Source organism: Procambarus clarkii, chromosome 43 (genome assembly GCF_040958095.1).
Source record: "Procambarus clarkii isolate CNS0578487 chromosome 43, FALCON_Pclarkii_2.0, whole genome shotgun sequence".
In the NCBI taxonomy this organism is placed as follows: Eukaryota; Metazoa; Arthropoda; class Malacostraca; order Decapoda; family Cambaridae; genus Procambarus; species Procambarus clarkii.
In genome coordinates this window covers 24,539,346-24,561,580 of record NC_091192.1, presented here as the reverse complement: position 1 = coordinate 24,561,580, position 22,235 = coordinate 24,539,346, and the positions used below count along the sequence as shown (strand labels likewise).

Genomic DNA, 22,235 nt, shown 5'->3' with positions numbered 1-22,235 from the left:
AGGATGTTGAATTAAAAATGCCACCTTGGTGAGCTCCCAGGTCATGGATTTTAAGTGTTGCATAGAGTCCTTGAAAATATACTGACTGGCTGGCTGTCATGTTACATAATAATCAGCTATGGATTTACAGTACAGTATATAGATAGCTTTTAGGCCCAGGTTTTATTAATTTATGAATAATTACTTTATGACTGGCATTGTCAAATGCACCTGCAGGTTTAACACAGTCATCTAGACACTGTTATCGGCTTCACAGGTATTAACAGAGAAAGCATTACAGGTACTATCTGCTTTTTCTCAACCCATTTACTTCTGTCTGCAGTTCAGTGTAATGAGCCAGAAGATCTATTAAGGGCTGTACTCCATCTTGTATAATCTGTACATGAGAGATAGGTCTGAATTCATCCATTTTACCTGGCTTTGATATGGAGATAATGTTATCTTCAAATTAATAGGCAGCTTGCCTTCTTTGTAAGAGGGCAACTCATATATGCTCAACACTCACAGGAGACCCTTCCTACTCACTTTTCCAAAAGTTCATAATCAACCACATACAGTACCTACATACTTCATATCCCTTCTCACAGGCTCTCTCAACAAACAGTCTTAATGTAAAAATCTAAGATGCACCTCTTCAACTAAAATCATCATTATCTTCTATACTCTTCCAAATCAATATTTTGTCAAATCTTTATATTTATATACAGTAAAAAAACTGGACAACCTTTAAAGTTTTCACTGAGGAAGACAAATTTGATTCACATCATGATGTTCTTTGCATTAAATGAAAAAGTCTAAAGATCAAACTTTAAACTTACAACAATAATTCTGACCTCATTCATGTACAGTATACTGTAGATATATTAATCAGTTTAGATGAAATATTTCCAAATTATCAACCTCTATGGTCTGAACGTATCACAGCACAAAATTTGTATAAACCAGTTTCTCTCTCCCTTAACCCCCAGGTGGTGCAGCTATTAAAACAGTAAAGCTAAATATAAATCCCATAAAAAAAACTAACATTTTGTTCTTACTATACTGTTCTACATGCCATTTTTACTTTAACAGTGTAGTACAGGTATTTACTATTACCGTACTGTAATATACAATAGTTTGCTTAAAAAAAAATAAAAAATAAAAATATATTATATCTGGTAAAAAAAGTTATCAGCTACAATAAAGAGCACATTAATCTGACATGACATGCTGTACTGTAAAAGTTTATTTACCAAGCGTTTTCTGGATGGAGTCGTTTCATCATCGGGCTTCACTTTCTTCTTTTTTCGTATATAGTCAAAACCACTTCTGAATTTGCGGAATTTCCGTCGTACCCTCTTGGCTGCTCGAGGAACAGATGATTCCCCGAGGACAGACTCGGAACGTTCACTACGTAGTTCAGAATCATCGTCGTCATCTCCTTGAGCGAATACAAACCCACCAGGGGTACTTGCACGACTTACAGGTACTGGAGAACTCTCATCTTTAACCGAAACTTTTACTTCATCTTTTTTCTCTTTCTTTAATTTCTTAGCTTTCTTAGTCTCTGTTTTCTTGATTAGATGAGGTGGAATATCTGTACCAAAAACAGACTTTACTGTAGCAGCATCCTGAATCTGCTTTTCTTTGTTGCGAGTTCTTGACTGGTATAGGATTGGTGTGAATTCATTCATTCCATTCTTTGTCACAACCACTTCAAAGTTATCTCTATAATTACTAACAGTTTCTTTCCTGAAAAATGTTGCAATCTTAAGATTATCTGGTGACATATCCTCAAGATCCTTCTCCGTTGTTGGCATTCCAGGTGTAGGCAGGAGTTGAGGTTTGTTTGTAGCTTCCAGTACTGGTCTAGGTTTGTTGAGGCACAGTGTGTTGAGCTTCCTTTCATTATATTTACGCCCAAACTTTTTCAAAAGGCTACTAGCTATTGACCTTCGTGACACTGGGATACTATCAGATGCTGGAAGGTCAGTTCTTAGGCTAGCTAGCGAGTCCATATCCGAGTCATCACTTGCCATCATAGAGGGTGCTACTGATGGTGTTGGTGTAAGTCCTGTAGGGACTCTTAGAGTAGCAAAAGCAGAAAATGGTCCAAGGGTGAATTTTTTGGATGAAAGTACACCCTTAGTGCTATCACTTCCTGTTTCAGCCAAGACCTTATCAAAGAACCTTTGCATGACTGTGCTAATCTCTGGCCGTGCTGCCACCTTCAGTCTCTCATCTTCTGCTACCGCCATGCTAGTCTTGATTATCCCAGATTTACTACGAGTATTTTTGGCAGGAGATGACGACCCCGTGTCACGATCTTTGCCTTTTCTCGAGGTACCTTTACTAGGCGAGACTGAACTTTGGTGTTTGGCAGCTTGGCAAAGTTTCTTTGGGAATCTTGCTGTAACTTCTTTGTATTTTTTCACTTCTGTTTGCCATCCATGGAGGAAATCATCCCCAGCTCCAAACTCTGGCTTTTTCCAATAATGCCTCACAGCCGTCTCCTGAAGATTTCCAAGTTGCTTTTTTAAGTCAGTATTTACTTCACTTAGCCACACTTTCATTTCCTTCACGTCATCTCTGTTTAGCTCCTCATCTCGAATTTTCTTCAGTTTTTCAATTACAGAGTCATTTACAAATTCTATTTCATTTTCAGAGCCTAAAATCTCCTCTCCATCTTGTGGCTCTGTTTCACCTGCAATTTTAATGGTGTTTTCTTTATCTGTAGTTTCATCAGTTTCAACTTTTATAGCACCCATTTGTTTTTCATTAGAACTCTTTTCTTCCACATCACTCTTTTTTAAATCATCGCTGTCATCACTATCAACAATAACATTGCTCTTAGAATGATTTTTCTTTTTGGTTGGTATGTCCGAGTTTTCACTAGTGTCTTCAGCAGATTTCTGTGTCTTATTTTTGCTGCATTTCTTTCTTTGTTCAGTTTTATCTTTACCATTATTTGCTTCATCAAATTCTGAGGAAGAGCTTACATTTTTTATCTGCTTTCTCCTCTTACCTTTTTTAGTTTCCTGCAGTTTTCTCTTCATGCCTCTAGTCTTTCTGGAAATTGTTTCTGCCTCTGACTCCTCTTCTGAATCTTTCCTCTTGCTCCTCTTCTGCTGTTTTCTGTTTAATGAGCTTCTTTTCTTGGCCTTTCTTGCTCCAGTATCCTCTTCCTCCTCCTCCTCATCGGATTCACAAATTTTCTTTTTACCCTTCCTTATCTTTAATGGCATTTCTTCTGAATCACTTGTGTCCTGTCTCTTCTTTCTCTTTTTATTTTTCTGTGAAGCTTTAAATGACTCGTCATCACTTGATGATTTATATCCTCTTCTGGTTCTTCTCCGAGGTATAATTTCCTCTTCTGATTCACTACTATCACTATTCCACTTTCTACTCCGCCTCCTAGGTTTCTCTTCCTCTTCGCTCTCTGATCTCCTCTTTGTTTTTCTGCGTGGCCTTACTTCTTCTTCCGAATCGGAATCGTCACTATCGGAATCATCACTACTGACACTAGAACTGCTATCACTATCACTGTCACTATCACTGTCACTGTCACTGTTAAAGGAGAAGTCAGAGTCTTGCTTATTATTGGGTCTATTTTCCTTATTTCTCCCATAACCTCCTTTTCTATTTCTTCTTTCAGATTCACTTCCGCTGCTTTTATAACCTTTTGTCGATCTCCGGGAATGCCCTCGACGTTTATCTTTTGATCTTATTTCCCGTTTTAATTCCTCTTCAAAATCACTAGCATCTTCATCAGGGATCATTTCAGTAGCACTTTCATCTGAATGTGATGCATATGTCAGTATTAATCGTTCTACCTTTTTATCTTTGATACTCTTGAATTTCCCACGGAATTTAACTGGTGGTTCTGGTTCACTTTCCTCTTCCTCTTCCACAGCATCTAGAGGGGGAGGCACTATGAGATCATTGTCAATAGCATGCTGTATTTGAACTTTCTGTAAATATCGCCTTCCTAGAGATTTGCTCTTCTTACTTGTTACTCCTTCAGGATTCACTGCCAGATCACCCACAAACTTGTTTATAGCCAAGTCCCATTCACTTTCTTCTGGTGGTTCTTCCTTCTTTATTGTGACCAGCTCTTGCACACTGTCCTTTATAGTTACAAGAGACTCAAGGCTACCAGCATTTTGAATTTTTCTTTGAAGTTTCTCCGCTAGAGCTGCTTTACCTGGCTCTAGTATCTTGCTTGCAACCTGAACTTGATCTGATTTATTACCCTCCTCATCCTTGAATTCAAAAACAGTGGAAGTCTTTGGCCCACCTTGACGATCACTAACAAGCGAAGGTTGGGTGGGTGGTTTTGTGCCATTATAAGATGAATTCACAGCTCTATCACCAGGATGAGGGTGTTGAATGTCTTGAATACCTTGGGCGCATCGATTCCATGGATCCACCCTCACACTTGACTTGCCACTCACAGCATTTCGAGGATCAAATGCTTTTTGTTCACCTTTTGTACGTATTCGTGATAAATCACTATCTTGGGAGATCCTAGAATTTGCTGAAACTGGTTCTGTATGTTGAGGGGTAGAATCAGGTTGACCTTTACCCAGTCCTGTATCTGGTCTGGCTGTAGAGTATTGTGAAGGATATATATATCCAGGGTATTGAGAGGCACCAGGAACATTTTCAATCTTGACAGATGGATGTGGAAGCCTTGTTGGCTGATGATGTACATTCTGGGCATGGTGAGGATGCCCGTGAGATAGATGAGGCTGAGAAGGATGAGAACTGTTCCTATGAGAAGGATGAGATGCACGAAGCTTAGAAGTATGCGGCAGAGTGGTCTGGTGTGAGGAATACATAATGTGACCATGTTGTGCTGGATGAGGTAAACGTATCTGGGAAGCATTAGGATGAGAAGATTGGGCTTTTGGGAAGCGAGACTGAGAAGATTGGGCTTTTGGGAAGCGAGACTGAGAATTTTGTACATGACTTCGTGGAGGATGTGAATGTGTTTGAGAAGGACGAGGCTGAGCTTGTGCAGAATGTGTGTAAGGCTGAGGTGGATGAGGATATGACTGAGAGGAATGGGAATAAGGCTGAGAAGGATGGGGCTGAGACAGATGAGCTTGGAGCTCAGAAGGATTGAGATGAGACTGAGAAGTCCGAGGAGATGTCTGGGATGGGAGGGTTGTGGCAAGAGATGAGTGGGGCAGGGATGTGTGACTATGGGATTGAGCAGGACGAGGAAGGGATGGATGAGAATGGGCTGGAGAAGTATGGGAATAAGTCTGGGAATTATGGGAAGGTGCTTGCACATATGATGGGTCTTGAGAAGAATGGGGTGATACCTGGGGCGAATGGTGATGGGCTTCAGATGAGGAGGAGGAACCCAGGGAAGGATGAGGGACTTGTGAAAGATGTGTAGGAGCTTTGGAGGAAGGTGGGGCTTGGGTGGGATGTGAATACACATGAGTTGAATGAGGAGGGGTCTGGGAAGGATGAGGTGGGGCTTGGGAAGGATGAGGTGGGGCTTGGAAACGATGACCTGGGGCTTGAAAACGATGAGGTAGGGCTTGAAAACGATGAGGTGGGTTTTGGGAACGATGAGGTGGGTTTTGGGAACGATGAGAGGGGGCTTGAGAACGATGAGGTGGGGCTTGGGAACGATGAGGTGGGGCATAAGTCGGGTGAGATGAGGTTTGAGAAATCTGAGGTGAAATACGAGAAGAGTGAGGAGGGACTTGGGAGGGATGAGGAGCTGCTTCAGAGGGATGAGGAGCAGCTTCAGACAGATGAGGGGTAGCTTGAGAGGGATGAGGGTACATTTGATAATAAAGATGTGTTTGAGAAGGATGGGGAGGAGCTTGGGAAAGATGGGGAGGAGCTTGGGAAGGATGAGGAGGAGCTTGGGAGGGATGGGGAGGAGCTTGAGAAGGATGAGGAGGAGCTTGGGAGGGATGAGGAGGAGCTTGGGAGGGATGGGGAGGAGCTTGGGAAAGATGGGGAGGAGCTTGGGAAGGATGGGGAGGAGCTTGGGAGGGATGAAGAGGAGCTTGGGAAAGATGGGGAGGAGCTTGAGCAGGATGGGGAGGAGCTTGGGAGGGATGGGGAGAAGCTTGGGAAAGATGGGGAGGAGCTTGGGAAGGATGGGGAGGGGCTTGGGAAGGATGGGGAGGGGCTTGGGAAGGATGAGGAGGGGCTTGGGAAGGATGAGGAGGGGCTTGGGAAGGATGGGGAGGGGCTTGGGAAGGATGGGGAGGGGCTTGGGAAGGATGGGGAGGGGCATGGGACGGATGGGGAGGAGCTTGGGAAGGATGGGGAGGGGCATGGGAAGGATGGGGAGGGGCTTGGGAAGGATGGGGAGGAGCTTGGGAAGGATGGGGAGGGGCTTGGGAAGGATGAGGATGGGCTTGTGGAGACTGGGGAGGGATCTGGGAAGGATGGGGAGGATAGGAAAAAGCCTGTGAAGGATGGGAATGATGGGAAGAATAGAGAGGAGCTTGGTAAGGATGTGGCGCTTGATATGGATGAGGAGCTCGGGTAGGATGAGGAGCTCGGGCAGGATGAGAAGCTTGGGCAGGATGAGAAGCTTGGGAAGGATGAGAAGCTTGGGCAGGATGAGGAGCTTGGGCAGGATGAGGAGCTTGGGCAGGATGAGGAGCTTGCGAAGGATGAGGAGCTTGGGCAGGATGAGAATTTTGTGAAGGATGAGGAGCTTGGGCAGAATGAGGAGCTTGGGAAGGATGAGGAGCTTGCGAAGGATGAGGAGCTTGGGCAGGATGAGAATTTTGTGAAGGATGAGGAGCTTGGGCAGGATGAGGAGCTTGGGAAGGATGAGGAGCTTGCGAAGGATGAGGAGCTTGGGAAGGATGAGGAGCTTGGGCAGGATGAGGATGCTGGGAAGGATGAGGAGCTTGGGAAGGATTAGGATGTTGGGAAGGATGAGGAGCTTGGGAAGGATGAGGAGCTTGGGAAGGATGAGGAGCTTGGGCAGGATGAGGAGCTTGGGAAGGATGAGGATGTTGGGAAGGATGGGGAGCTTGGGAAGGATGAGGATGTTGGGAAGGATGAGGATGTTGGGAAGGATGAGGATGTTGGGAAGGATGAGGATGTTGGGAAGGATGAGGAGCTTGGGAAGGATGAGGATGTTGGGAAGGATGAGGAGCTTGGGAAGGATGAGGAGCTTGGGAAGGATGAGGAGCTTGGGAAGGATGAGGATGTTGGGAAGGATGAGGATGTTGGGAAGGATGAGGAGCTTGGGAAGGATGAGGAGCTTGGGATGGATGAGGATGTTGGGAAGGATGAGGATGTTGGGAAGGATGAGGATGTTGGGAAGGATGAGGAGGTTGGGAAGGATGAGGAGGTTGGGAAGGATGAGGAGGTTGGGAAGGATGAGGAGGTTGGGCAGGATGAAGAGCTTGGGAAGGATGAGGAGCTTGGGCAGGATGAGGAGCTTGGGCAGGATGAGGAGCTTGGGAAGGATGAGGAGCTTGGGCAGGATGAGGAGCTTGGGAAATATGAGGAGGGGTTTCAGAGGACTGGGGCGGGGCTTGCGAGGACTGGGGCGGGGCTTGCGAGGACTGGGGCGGGGCTTGCGAGGACTGGGGCGGGGCTTGCGAGGACTGGGGCGGGGCTTGCGAGGACTGGGGCGGGGCTTGCGGGGACTGGATTGGGACTTGCAGGGACTGGGTTGGGGCTTGCGGGGACTGGGTCGGGGCTTGCGGGGACTGGGTTGGGGCTTGCGGGGACTGGGTCGGGGCTTGCGGGGACTGGGTCGGGGCTTGCGGGGACTGGGTCAGGGCTTGCGGGGACTTGGGCGGGGCTTGCGGGGACTTGGGCGGGGCTTGCGGGGACTGGGTCGGGGCTTTCGGGGATTGGAGTGGGGCTTCCGAGGACTTGGCTGGGGTTTCCGAGGACTGGGGTAGGGCTTCCGAGGACTGGGGTAGAGCTTCCGAGGACTCGGGTAGGGCTTCCGAGGACTCGGGTGGGGCTCCCGAGGACTGGGTTGGGGCTTGCGAAGACTGGGGTGGGGTTTCTGAGGACTGGGGTGGGACTTCCGAGGACTGGGGTGGGACTTCCGAGGACTGGGGTGGGACTTTCGTGGACTTGGGTGGGGCATCCGAGGACTGGGGTGGGTTATCTGAGGACTGGGGCAGAACCTCTGTGGACTGGGGAGGGACTTCTGAGGGCTGGGGAGGGACTTCCGAGGGCTGGGGTTTGGCCTGGGAGGGCTGGGGCTTGGCCTGGGAGGAGTGAGGCGGGGCCTGGGAAGAGTGAGGCGGGGCCTGGGAAGAGTGAGGCGGGGCCTGGGAAGAGTGAGGCGGGGCCTGGGAAGAGTGAGGCGGGGCCTGTGAGGAGTGAGGCGGGGCCTGGGAAGAGTGAGGCGGGGCCTGGGAGGAGTGAGGCGGGGCCTGGGAGGAGTGAGGCGGGGCCTGGGAGGAGTGAGGCGGGGCCTGGGAAGAGTGAGGCGGGGCCTGGGAAGAGTGAGGCGGGGCCTGGGAAGAGTGAGGCGGGGCCTGTGAGGAGTGAGGCGGGGCCTGGGAGGAGTGAGGCGGGGCCTGGGAAGAGTGAGGCAGGGCCTGTGAGGAGTGAGGCGGGGCCTGAGAGGAGTGAGGCGGGGCCTGGGAGTGAGGTGGGGCCTGGGAGGAGTGGGGAAGGGCCTGCGAGGAGTGGGGAAGGGCCTGCGAGGAGTGGGGAGGGGCTTGGGATGGGGCTTGTGAGGAGTGAGGCGGGGCTTGTGAGGAGTGAGGCGGGGCTTGTGAGGAGTGAGGCGGGGCTTGTGAGGAGTGAGGCGGGGCTTGTGAGGAGGGAGGCGGGGCTTGTGAGGAGGGAGGCGGGGTTTGCGAGGAGTGAGACGGGGCTTGTGAGGAGTGAGGCGGGGCTTGTGAGGAGTGAGGCGGGGCTTGTGAGGAGTGAGGCGGGGCTTGTGAGGAGTGAGGCGGGGCTTGTGAGGAGTGAGGCGGGGCTTGTGAGGAGTGAGGCGGGGCTTGGGAGGGATAGGTGGGAGCTTGCAAGGAGAGGGGTGGTACTTGTAAAGAGTGAGGCGAGGCTTGTGAGAAGTGAGGAGGGGCTTGTGAGGAGTGGAGTGGGGCGTGAGATGAGTGAGGTGGAGCTTGAGAATATTGGGAAGAAGCTTGAGAATGCTGAGAAACTTGGGAATATTGAGAAGAAGCTTGAGAATATTGGGAAGGAGCCTGAGAATATTGGGAAGGAGCCTGAGAATATTGGGAAGGAGCCTGAGAATATTGGGAAGAAGCTTGAGAATATTGGGAAGAAGCTTGAGAATAATGGGAAGAAGCTTGAGAATAATGGGAAGGAGCTTGAGAATATTGGGAAGGAGACTGAGAATATTGGGGAGAGTATGTGGAAGTCTGAGAAGATTGTGTGGGAGCTTGAGAAGTGTGTAAGGAAGCTTGTGAAGTATATGGAGAAGCTTGGGAAATATGAGCGGAAGCTTGAGAGGAGTGTGGAGAAGCTCTGGTAGAGTAAAGAGATGTATGTAGAGGAGCTTGTGAAGAATGAGCAGCATGAGGTGCCTGAGGCAAATAAGAATGAGACGGAGATATGGCTTGTGAAGAATTCGAGTGACCGTGTGAAGGATGGGCAAGTGCTTGGGAATAATTGGGAGTACCTTGGGGAGACTGAAGAGCAGCTTGTGAGGGATGCTGAGGAGCTTGTGAGGGATGAGGGGAGAGCTGGGAATGATGAGGAACTTGAGAAGTATAGGGATGACCCTGCAGTGGATAATGATAAGCTTGAGAAGTGTGAGGCTGGGTCTGAAGGTGATGAGAGTGAGAGCTGTGAGTGTGTGGGGGACACACCTGAGAGGGATGAGACTGCGGAGGAACACCATGCAAAAGATGCGACTGTAGTTGTGTATGTGCTTGCGATGGGTAACCCTGAGGCGCATGATCCTCTGTGTACTGAACTGTGTGAGGCTCAGTAGATCGATTAACATTAGACTGTGATAGGTGAGAAGCTAGGGGTTGAGAGGCTTGTGAAGCTGGCATTTTAGATGGATGGTTCGAATGAACAGACTGGGCTGCTGCTGATGGTGGTCTAGAGGGTGGAGTGGAGTGCGGTGGGTAGGTCTGGTGACCTGAATATGGACTAGGAGGGAGACTTCCTGGATAGGCATGGCTTGAATGTTGGGCTGGAGAGCTTGCCGGAAGTTTCTGAGCAGGATGTGGTGAAGACTGAGGAGTTCTACCCTGTTGGGATGGATGAGGAGAGACACCAGAGCGTGGTGATGCTGCTACTGGATGTGGAGAAGCGGACGAATGAGGTGATGCTGCTAAATGTGGTGACATGGAAGGATGTGGAGATACTGAAGACTGTGGCGAACCAGACGGATGAGGAGATGTTTGATTTGATCGCTTGGCTGCGTACAAGGCATGAGATGATTCATTACGCTGTTGGGCATATAAATATGCTTGATGGGCTGACTGCTGGGGCATGAAATGTGGCGGTGGTAGAGAAGCTGCTGATTTTGTGGAGTGAGGAATAGTAAATGATGAATGCTGTGTGTGGCCTGACCGTTGTTGCTGATGCCTCTGTTGCTGGCTTGCTGTATATGGATGCTGATAAGACTGTGTGACACATGTAGTAACGGGGGACTGAGAACAGTGCCCACTACTGTGTGCTGATGAAGCCTGTAGCATTCTGCTCTGGGTATATGTCTGATGCATTTTGCCATGTGGTGACTGTTCCACGCTCACTTGCGAGTGCTGCACGGGAGCAGCAGTATGTGTCGACTGGGAATAGGGTGTCTGAGGTAGCCTTGTGTCTGGAGGACGTCCATAAGTTGAGTAAGGATGGGAAGGTTGAGCAGAAGAAACCCTTGAACCTTGATGAGGTAAAGTGGAGGGGACGGAAGCTGGTATAGGGTACTGTCCTGGTAAATACTTGCCGTTATCACTGTTAGGGTTGGACTGCTCAGAAGTATTTACCCAGACTCTATAAGGATCAAAAGCGTCTGAATGCTTGTTATGCATATACTTTTGATCCATAACAGAGTTAAGATTCCATTTTTCTAAGCTTAATTCTTTCAGTTCAAGACTTCTTTCAAGGCTTGTATCTCTTCTTTCAAGGCTTGTATCTCTTCTTTCAAGGCTTGTATCTCTTCTTTCAAGGCTTGTATCTCTTCTTTCTAGGCTTGTATCTCTTCTTTCTAGGCCCGGATCTCTTCTTTCAAGGCTCGGATCTCTTCTTTCTAGGCCGGGATCTCTTCTTTCAAAGCTCGGATCTCTTCTTTCTAGGCCGGGATCTCTTCTTTCAAGGCTCGGATCTCTTCTTTCTAGGCCGGGATCTCTTCTTTCAAGGCTCGGATCTCTTCTTTCTAGGCCGGGATCTCTTCTTTCTAGGCTCGGATCCCTTCTTTTTAAGCTTGGATCCCTTCTTTCTAGGCTTGGATCTCTTCTTTCTAAACCTGGATCTCTTCTCTCTAAACCTGGATCTCTTCTCTCTAAACATGGATCTCTTCTTTCTAAACTTGGATCTCTTCTTTCGATGCTAAAGTCTCTCCTCTCTAAACTGGAATTTCTATTCATTCTTTCTAAACTAATATCTCTCCATTGATTTACATCTCTGCTATTGATGTTGGGTTGTCTTCTACCAGTGACAGGTTCTCTGCCAAACCGGATATCATGTTCAGTTTTCAGCGTTGCAGCTGCCAGGAGATGGAGGCCACGATTCTGATCTGATAAGGAGTCTTTGTGCCCACTGTATAAAGATTTATTATGTTGATGAATGGGTAAACTAACATCAGCCATCTGCCGGGATGGGATGGCCGACTTCATAGGCGGTGTATGACTTCTTCGAGGAAGTTTGGCGTAGTTTTCAAAATAGGCCGGGTCGCCCGCCCGCTTGGCGGAGGGCACCACGTGGGACGCCCGCACCAGTGAGCTGGATGATGACAGAGGACTAGGGGAACCATTTATCCCATACTGTAAGGCTATTTGACTTGGAGGTGTTGCCCTCGGAGTCCCTGAAATGCTTGGAGCAGTAACCCTGGAAAGATCTCTAGGACATGATATTGAATTACTATTAGCCTTATCTGGCGAAGTGACAGAGAGAGAGCCCGATGTGCACGCGAGAAGATCACTTTGGGATATTTTCTGAATAGTCACTTCACCCATAAGAGAAGCATTAAAACTTTTTTCAGGATCTGGAGCAGTTGAGTCAGGAATTTGCCTTACAGTTTTTACAGACAGATCTAGGGCAGAATCTTCCTTTAGTCGTGAATCTGCTTGTTTTTCTCTTGAAGATTCTCTCTGTTTGTCGGAGGAATAGGAGCTATGAGAACCATTTGGATACAATGAATCCCGTGACCCATTGACTTGCAAGGTTTCTACATTTCTAATATATTGATCTTCTGATCGTCTTAAACTTATATCATCAGGTTTCTTTCCTAAATAAAGAGCATCATTGGAGCCGTTCACACTGATAGGGGTTACAGAGATGTGGACGGAAGGCGCCAATTTCTCCAAGGGCTTGGCTTCAGGAGCCCTATACAGCTGACCCCACTGTTCATGCCTGAAGTCTGCTCTTGGATCAGAGCGAGTCTCAAGTGCCCGAAGGTCTGACCTAGACTCGCTTTTAGGGGGATATTTACTTTCCAAATGACTTCGGCAATCTGTAGCAAGGGACTGAGGGATAAACGGATGAGAATACGTCCTCATGTCACTGGAAGGAGCAGACTGAGTGCTATACGGCCGTGCAGGAATTTTAGAGTCTCCCTTTACGCCAGAATGTGTGCTGTATGGTCGAGTTGGCCGTAATTCTGCTGCACTGGGAGCTTGTGTGGTGTATAGACGAGGAAGTGTGCGGCTTTCTGGGGACAGAGTCGACTGGGCAATATATGGTCGAGTTGGCATGCGAGGATCTGTTACAAGAGATGGTTGGTTGTTATATGGACGCACTGGCATCCGCGAATCATGTAAGGTATTAGAAGATCTTGATGGAGTTGCGGCCGTTGCCGCTGCAGCTGCCTGGCGTAATTGCTCAAGGTGAGCCAGATAGCGTGCCTCATTAGTGGAAGCTTTGGTGGTATGTGGTTGTAAGAAAGACACTACACTGTACGGCGAGGCAGCTTGTGTATGGTCTGGAAGCTTGTGTGAGGGAGTAGCAGGTGTAATGGGTCGGCTAGGAGGCAGCAGACCAGGTAGACTAGTGGCCGTCGCAGCACCTGGGACACTTGATGGGTGCTGGTAGGGATGGTAGACGTGGGCAGGTGGCAGTGTGGGCGTGGCCGGGGGGGTGGGTGTGGGCGGAGCATGGGTTTGGTCCTCCAGTGTGGATCCATCATATCCACGAGTGGAAGTCGGCAACCCTTGGAAGAATGGCCGCGTGTTGCCCAGGAAGGAGTCCATCTGCAAGAACACAACTGTCTTACACTAAGGCTATAACACACAAATTATAGGCAAATGCACAAATGCACATCCATAATTATCATACAAGCCAATAAAACTAATCTTTAATGTGTGTGTGTGTGTGTGTGTGTGTGTGTGTGTGTGTGTGTGTGTGTGTGTGTGTGTGTGTGTGTGTGTGTGTGTGTGTGTGTGTACTCACCTATATGTACTCACCTATATGTGCTTGCAGGATCGAGCATTGACTCTTGGATCCCGCCTTTCTAGCTATCGGTTGTTTACAGCAATGACTCCTGTCCCATTTCCCTATCATACCTAGTTTTAAAAGTATGAATAGTATTTGCTTCCACAACCTGTTCCCCAAGTGCATTCCATTTTTCTACTACTCTCACGCTAAAAGAAAACTTCCTAACATCTCTGTGACTCATCTGAGTTTCCAGTTTCCACCCATGTCCCCTCGTTCTGTTATTATTACGTGTGAACATTTCATCTATTTCCACTTTGTCAATTCCCCTGAGTATTTTATATGTCCCTATCATATGTGTGTGTGTGTGTGTGTGTGTGTACTCACCAAGTTGTACTCACCAAGTTGTACTCACCTAGTTGTGCTTGCGGGGGTTGAGCTCTGGCTCTTTGGTCCCGCCTCTCATCTGTCAATCAACAGGTGAACATTATTTCCAACAGCATTTGGTGTTCCCAGGCGGTCACCCATCCAAGTACTAACCAAACCCAACGTTGCTTAACTTCGCTGATCGGACGAGAAGCGGTGTTCTCAACGTGGTATGGCCGTTGGCAATGTGTGTGTGTGTATGTGTGTGTGTGTGTGTGTGTGTGTGTGTGTGTGTGTGTCGTACCTAATAGCCAAACGCACTACTCGGCCTAGTATGCTAGGCCCGATTTGCCTAATAGGCAGAGTGATTTTAGTTAGTTTCAAAAATTTGTTTCCAATTGGTCTATTTGAATTAATATTATATTGTATTAGGAACAAAAATTCCTGACCTAGTTATGTTAATTTAGTTTAAGAGAGGTTGGGTCATAGTTCTACGTTATCTTTAACTCAAATTAAACAAAATGAAATCATATATAATGTAATGGAAAACTTCATCATTTCAGACGAAAAAAATAGGAAAACATATAACAATAGGAAAACTTGGCTTATTATGCAAATCGGGTGGTGCATAGTAGGACAAGAAGTGCTACGAGAACAGTGGCACCAGCCCGAGCCTAACAACATATTCAAGGAAACTGCAGAAGGCCTATTGGCCCTCGCGAGGCGTACCCTATCTACCCAAACTCGGTTGTGTGTGTGTTTACCATGCGCTTGAAACATTCCAACAATCGCACGTCGGTTAGGTTACCCGTTAACTTGTTCAACACATCGACAACCATGCCTCCAAACCTGTCTCTACCCCCAGGTCTAGAACAAACTGTCCTCTTAAAAAGAACGTCGCTTTTGGCCGTTTACCCGTATAGCCGAATATAGACGTAATTTCAAAATGAAAAAAAACTATGAATATAAATTTTGGATTTTTTTTTCAACAACGGTAAATTAAGGGTCCTCTGATAGGTTAGGTGGGCAGGAAATTCTCAAAGTTTCAAAACGTTATGAAAAACGTTAATGGAAAGTTGTCTCTTCTAAACTACCCGAGTAAGCCGGACGACTCAAACAGAAAACGGAACAGTACGTCACTTTTGTGAGTCGATTTCATTTGAAATTACGTCCAAATTTGGCCATAGTGCGCATACGAGCCAAAAGTGACGTTATTTTTAAGAGGACGGGTTGATTTTCTGAATCTAAACTTATACAATTTATATATCCGTCGTTTCGTGTTCTATTTTATATTGACATGGAGGATATTAGTAAGACGTTACCCTTATTATATCTTTTAATCCATTTGAATAAAATGGCGCCAAACAGGAGCAAAGTCCAGCTAAATAACATTAGATCTCTTATTCTAATCCCTTTATAGAAATTGGATCCCATTATTATATTTACCTTATCTCGTACATTTATGCATTTAATTTGGCATAAGATCCGCACTAATAATGACTTCCATATCTTTGTCACATTCCGATATCGCAATTTAAGCAATAGTTTAAATTGCTATATCGGAAAATTGATAGCTACCAGGTGATATCTGGTAACTATCCTAATTACCCCGCCACAGAACCCGACATTTTCAGCATTAAACGGCATCTACTAATCTTTAACCCATATTAAAAGCTTTATCTTGTCGCACTTCTGAGTCTTTCTGAATTTATTTGCCCGCTCAATACTCTGCAAATTTGCAAATTTTGCTGTATATATAATTATATAAAATTATATTACAGACACCGTATAGCCGGAGCCGGCGGCTGAGCAGACAGAACACTGGGCACGTGATTCTGTTATCTTGAGATGATTTCGGGGCTTTAGTGTCCCCGCGGCCCGGTCCTCGACCAGGCCTCCACCCCCAGGAAGCAACCCGTGACAACTGACTAACACCCAGGTACCTATTTACTGCTAGGTAACAGGGGCATAGGGTTTAAGAAACTCTGCCCATTGTTTCTCGCCGGCGCCCGGGATCGAACCCGGGACCACAGGATCACAAGTCCAGTGTGATGTCCGCTCTGCCGACCAGTTCCCGTAACACATAAGGGGCATAACTGGCCGACCCCTCACAGTGTTCAAGAGAGAACTTGACAAACACCTCCAGTGGATACCTGATCAACCAGGCTGTGACTCATACGTCAGGCTGCGAGCAGCCGCGTCCAACAGCCTGGTTGACCAGTCCAGCAACCAGGATGCCTGGTCGACGACCGGGCCGCGGGGACGCTAAGCCCCGAAACCATCACAAGGTAACCAGAAAGTAAGATTCCTAAAACTATTATATTATTGCATGACTGTGGGTGTTTAGTGGCCTTATAAGATAAGGCAATTATCAGGAGAATTAATCCAGTAGGACTACACAGCCTCATGAACAAAATGGCAGCGCTATACCAGATATCAACACAATGTAATATAACCAGTGAATATTTGTCTTCTTAAATTATTAAAATTATTATTATTATTATAATTATTATTATTATTATTATTATTATTATTATTATTATTATTTAGATATAATTTGGTAGGAAAGAGAGACATGGGAGGGAGTGGGGGGAAATTAGCTGAGTGGCAGCGCTGGCGGGTGAAGACTGGATACGCCGCAGAAAACGGCGAGGCAGCATGGAAGAGAGGGGGGAGACGCGCACATATTTATACAACATTTACACTCTCCAAGCTCTATACCTGAATTTACCTGAAGGGGACTCTCTCTAGTGGTCTCGACGGAGACAGGACGCCGGCAGTTTGTCAAAGGTCCCCCCCCCCTCCCTCAATGTGGTAGTCTGACAACTCTATTCTCCCTGCCATATATGCAATATTGGGTTCGCTCTCGACTCGAAATCTGGAATCTAGAGCGGGCACGTTTCCTACCGCCTAATGCCTCTGTTCACTTTTTATATTATATTATATTATATTATATTATATTATATTATATTATATTATATTATATTATATTATATTATATTATATTATTGTATATTATATATGTGTGTAAATCACGAAAAATAAACACGTGATTAAAAATGTGACAGTGTCAGACCACGGAGGAAAATTGAAACAGGAATTTCCTTAAGTACTTTCGTATATTAATACATCTTCAGAAGGAGTCACACACATACGTGTGTGTGTGTGTGCGCGCGAATCTACTTGGTGAATACAACTAGGTGAATAAACAAGAGTTGTTACAGTCGTGTACAGCCACCAGCACCGTAGCGTCTCGGGCAGGTCCTTAATGCTATGGTCCCTGGAATACCACCCGCCCAATCGTTTAACAACCAGGTACCCATTTTACTGTTGGGTAAACAGAGGCTACAATTAAGGATTGACGTCCAGTAAATCCTCCCAGGGATTTACGACCCCAGGACAAAGCTCTCGTGAAACGCCAGGCCAGTGTGTGGTGCGGCATTTCTTGCAAAAATCTGTCCAAGTGCCTCTTGAACACATCCACCTTCGTTAAGGCAATATTTCTAATGCTCGCTGGGAGGGTGTTGAACAGCTGTGAACCTCTGATGTTCAGTGTTCTCTGATTGTGCCTATGGCACCTCTACTCCTTACTGGTTCTATTCTGCATTTCCTTCAGTACAACATACGCTCCAGTACGTTGTTATTCTATCGTGCAAATTTGAGACCTGGCCCTCCAGTATCTTCCATGTATATATTATTTGATATTTTTCTCATCTCCTTTCCTGAGTATATTTTGAGAGCTGTGAGACAGTCCCAATAATTTAGATGCTTTATCGTTTCTATGCGTGCCGTATATGTTCTCTGTATTCCGTCTAATTCAGAGATCTCTCCCGCTCTGAAAGGGGAATTGAGTACCGAACAATACTTAAGACGGGACAGCACCAATGATTTAAATAGTATTAACATTGCTGTGGGTCTCTGGATTTGAACGTTCTCATAATCTATAATATCATTTTCCTGACCGCCGCTATATTTGCTCGGTTATGTTCACTAAATGTCAGTCGTCAGACATCACCATCACCAGATCTTTTACATGTTGTTGACCAGACCACACACTAGAAGGTGAAGGGACGACGACGTTTCGGTCCGTCCTGGACCATTCTCAAGTCGATTGTGTTGCTTTTTATGTTACATGTTGCTTTCCTTCTATGAGTAGGTCTCATTGCGTCCTGAACCCTCTGTGTATCGTGCCTGGAACTTGTCACGATAAACATTATGCTATTTTCAGTTGCCCAATCGAAGACTTTATTAATATTTGCCTGTAGTTTATCTGTGTCTTCTACAATAGCAATTTTCATGCTGATTTTTGTATCATTTGCAAAAGATGACACGAAGGTGTGACTAGTGGTCAATCTCTAGTGTCTTCTTATCTTGAGGTTATCTTGAGATGATTTCGGGGCTTTAGTGTCCCCGCGGCCCGGTCCTCGACCAGGCCTCCACCCCCAGGAAGCAGCCCGTGACAGCTGACTAACACGCAGGTACCTATTTTACTGCTAGGTAACAGGGGCATAGGGTGAAAGAAACTTTGCCCATTGTTTCTCGCCGGCGCCTGGGATAGAACCCAGGACCACAGGATTACAAGTCCAGCGTGCTGTCCGCTCGGCCGACCGGCTCCCCATCGTCTTAGTGTTTCATTAAACACAGCCGTGTGCTTGTATCCTCAGCACTTCACAGTTTGCTTGTTCATCAGAGAATGTTTCATCCCCTTTAAACAAAGCCAACAATAATAACAGTAATTGTTGCTTTAAACTTTGCATCGGGAAAAATATATTTGATTTTATTAAATTTTACGGCTGGCTTTTTGTTCTCCGTTTCTCCAGGACTTATTAAATGCTTTCGACTTTAGTTCAGTAAATTGTATCTCCCTGGCCAGCCTTCCTTGTCGCTGGGGGGGGGGGGGGGTACCTACTGTACTATAGTACTCCTACTGTACTATTGTACTACTGTACTATAGTACTCCTACTGTACTATTGTACTCCTACTGTACTATAGTACTCCTACTGTACTATAGTACTCCTACTGTACTATTGTACTCCTACTGTACTATAGTACTCCTACTGTACTATAGTACTCCTACTGTACTATTGTACTCCTACTGTACTATAGTACTCCTACTGTACTATAGTACTCCTACTGTACTATAGTACTCCTACTGTACTATAGTACTCCTACTGTACTATTGTACTCCTACTGTACTATTGTACTCCTACTGTACTATCGTACTCCTACTGTACTATTGTACTACTGTACTATAGTACTCCTACTGTACTATTGTACTCCTACTGTACTATTGTACTACTGTACTATAGTACTCCTACTGTACTATTGTACTCCTACTGTACTATAGTACTCCTACTGTACTATAGTACTCCTACTGTACTATTGTACTCCTACTGTACTATTGTACTACTGTACTATAGTACTCCTACTGTACTATTGTACTCCTACTGTACTATTGTACTACTGTACTATAGTACTCCTACTGTACTATTGTACTCCTACTGTACTATTGTACTACTGTACTATAGTACTCCTACTGTACTATAGTACTCCTACTGTACTATTGTACTACTGTACTATAGTACTCCTACTGTACTATTGTACTACTGTACTATAGTACTCCTACTGTACTATTGTACTACTGTACTATAGTACTCCTACTGTACTATAGTACTCCTACTGTACTATTGTACTCCTACTATACTATAGTACTCCTACTGTACTATTGTACTACTGTACTATAGTACTCCTACTGTACTATTGTACTACTGTACTATAGTACTCCTACTGTACTATTGTACTACTGTACTATAGTACTCCTACTGTACTATAGTACTCCTACTGTACTATTGTACTCCTACTGTACTATTGTACTCCTACTGTACTATTGTACTCCTACTGTACTATAGTACTCCTACTGTACTATTGTACTCCTACTGTACTATTGTACTCCTACTGTACTATAGTACTCCTACTGTACTATAGTACTCCTACTGTACTATTGTACTCCTACTGTACTATTGTACTCCTACTGTACTATTGTACTCCTACTGTACTATAGTACTCCTACTGTACTATTGTACTCCTACTGTACTATAGTACTCCTACTGTACTCTTGTACTCCTACTGTACTATTGTACTCCTACTGTACTATTGTACTACTGTACTATAGTACTCCTACTGTACTATAGTACTCCTACTGTACTATTGTACTACTGTACTATAGTACTCCTACTGTACTATTGTACTCCTACTGTACTATTGTACTCCTACTGTACTATTGTACTCCTACTGTACTATAGTACTCCTACTGTACTCTTGTACTCCTACTGTACTATTGTACTCCTACTGTACTATTGTACTACTGTACTATAGTACTCCTACTGTACTCTTGTACTCCTACTGTACTATTGTACTCCTACTGTACTATTGTACTACTGTACTATAGTACTCCTACTGTACTATAGTACTCCTACTGTACTATTGTACTCCTACTGTACTATAGTACTCCTACTGTACTATAGTACTCCTACTGTACTATTGTACTACTGTACTATAGTACTCCTACTGTACTATTGTACTACTGTACTATAGTACTCCTACTGTACTATAGTACTCCTACTGTACTATAGTACTCCTACTGTACTATAGTACTCCTACTGTACTATAGTACTCCTACTGTACTATTGTACTCCTACTGTACTATAGTACTCCTACTGTACTATAGTACTCCTACTGTACTATTGTACTACTGTACTATTGTACTCCTACTGTACTATAGTACTCCTACTGTACTATTGTACTCCTACTGTACTATTGTACTCCTACTGTACTATTGTACTCCTACTGTACTATAGTACTCCTACTGTACTATTGTACTCCTACTGTACTATTGTACTACTGTACTATAGTACTCCTACTGTACTATAGTACTCCTACTGTACTATAGTACTCCTACTGTACTATTGTACTACTGTACTATAGTACTCCTACTGTACTATTGTACTCCTACTGTACTATTGTACTCCTACTGTACTATAGTACTCCTACTGTACTATTGTACTCCTACTGTACTATAGTACTCCTACTGTACTATTGTACTCCTACTGTACTATTGTACTACTGTACTATTGTACTCCTACTGTACTATAGTACTCCTACTGTACTATTGTACTCCTACTGTACTATTGTACTCCTACTGTACTATTGTACTCCTACTGTACTATAGTACTCCTACTGTACTATTGTACTCCTACTGTACTATTGTACTACTGTACTATAGTACTCCTACTGTACTATAGTACTCCTACTGTACTATAGTACTCCTACTGTACTATTGTACTACTGTACTATAGTACTCCTACTGTACTATTGTACTCCTACTGTACTATTGTACTCCTACTGTACTATTGTACTCCTACTGTACTATTGTACTCCTACTGTACTATAGTACTCCTACTGTACTATTGTACTCCTACTGTACTATTGTACTACTGTACTATAGTACTCCTACTGTACTATAGTACTCCTACTGTACTATAGTACTCCTACTGTACTATTGTACTACTGTACTATAGTACTCCTACTGTACTATTGTACTCCTACTGTACTATTGTACTCCTACTGTACTATTGTACTCCTACTGTACTATTGTACTCCTACTGTACTATAGTACTCCTACTGAGAGAGAAGGGGCCGTTCTCGATTCAATTTGCCTCTTGTTATAGTTTTCTCAGTGGAGTGTAACTGAAAGTAATTATAACAATTCACTGTGCCAGGGGACAGGTAGCCAGTGTATATATACGTGCTATGCATATTATATATATATATATATATATATATATATATATATATATATATATATATATATATATATATATATATATATATATATATCCCCTCCCAATAACAACCTGACTAACTCTTGGGTACCTATTTGCTGCTAGGTGAACAGGTGCATTAGGTCACAGAAAACGGGACAAACCATTTCTGTTCCAGAGAATCCATTGTTAATAACATAAGTCATCCAGCAAGAAATCAAAGCTTCACCGCCCAACAGTAACGTACAGCCAACGTCCACGGACTGAACGGAAACTGTTCCCAGAACGAACTGTTCCTCCAAGGAGTGCCGGACCAACCAGGCTGTGGTGGGTATGTGGGCCTGCGGGCCGCGCCAAGCAACAGCCTGGTGGACCAAAATCTCACGAGTCAAGCCTGGCCTCGGGCCGGGCTTGGGAAGTAGAAGAACTCCCAGAACCCCATCAACCAGGTATCAACCAGGTAATCAACCAGGAAACGAGCCTGTACAACACCAAAATCATCAGGCGATTCATACGTTCAGGCTATGCGATCAGATC

At 45.2% G+C, this 22,235-nt stretch overlaps 1 protein-coding gene and 1 non-coding gene across 4 annotated transcripts in view; both read right to left on the bottom strand.

The window, feature by feature from the left end:
* The window catches only part of LOC123755876 (serine/arginine repetitive matrix protein 2), a 270,322-nt gene that overhangs the window by 8,219 nt on the left and 239,868 nt on the right, over positions 1-22,235 (bottom strand). For all 3 annotated transcript variants that reach the window (XM_069300127.1, XM_069300126.1, XM_045738800.2), the window contains one exon: positions 1,233-13,331. In XM_069300127.1, the coding sequence (XP_069156228.1) occupies positions 1,233-13,331 (12,099 nt within the window). The remainder of the gene's footprint in view (positions 1-1,232; positions 13,332-22,235) is intronic.
* On the bottom strand, positions 14,004-14,122 carry LOC123756057 (5S ribosomal RNA). The gene has a single exon (XR_006772602.2). It is a non-coding gene; the product is annotated as a 5S ribosomal RNA (ribosomal RNA).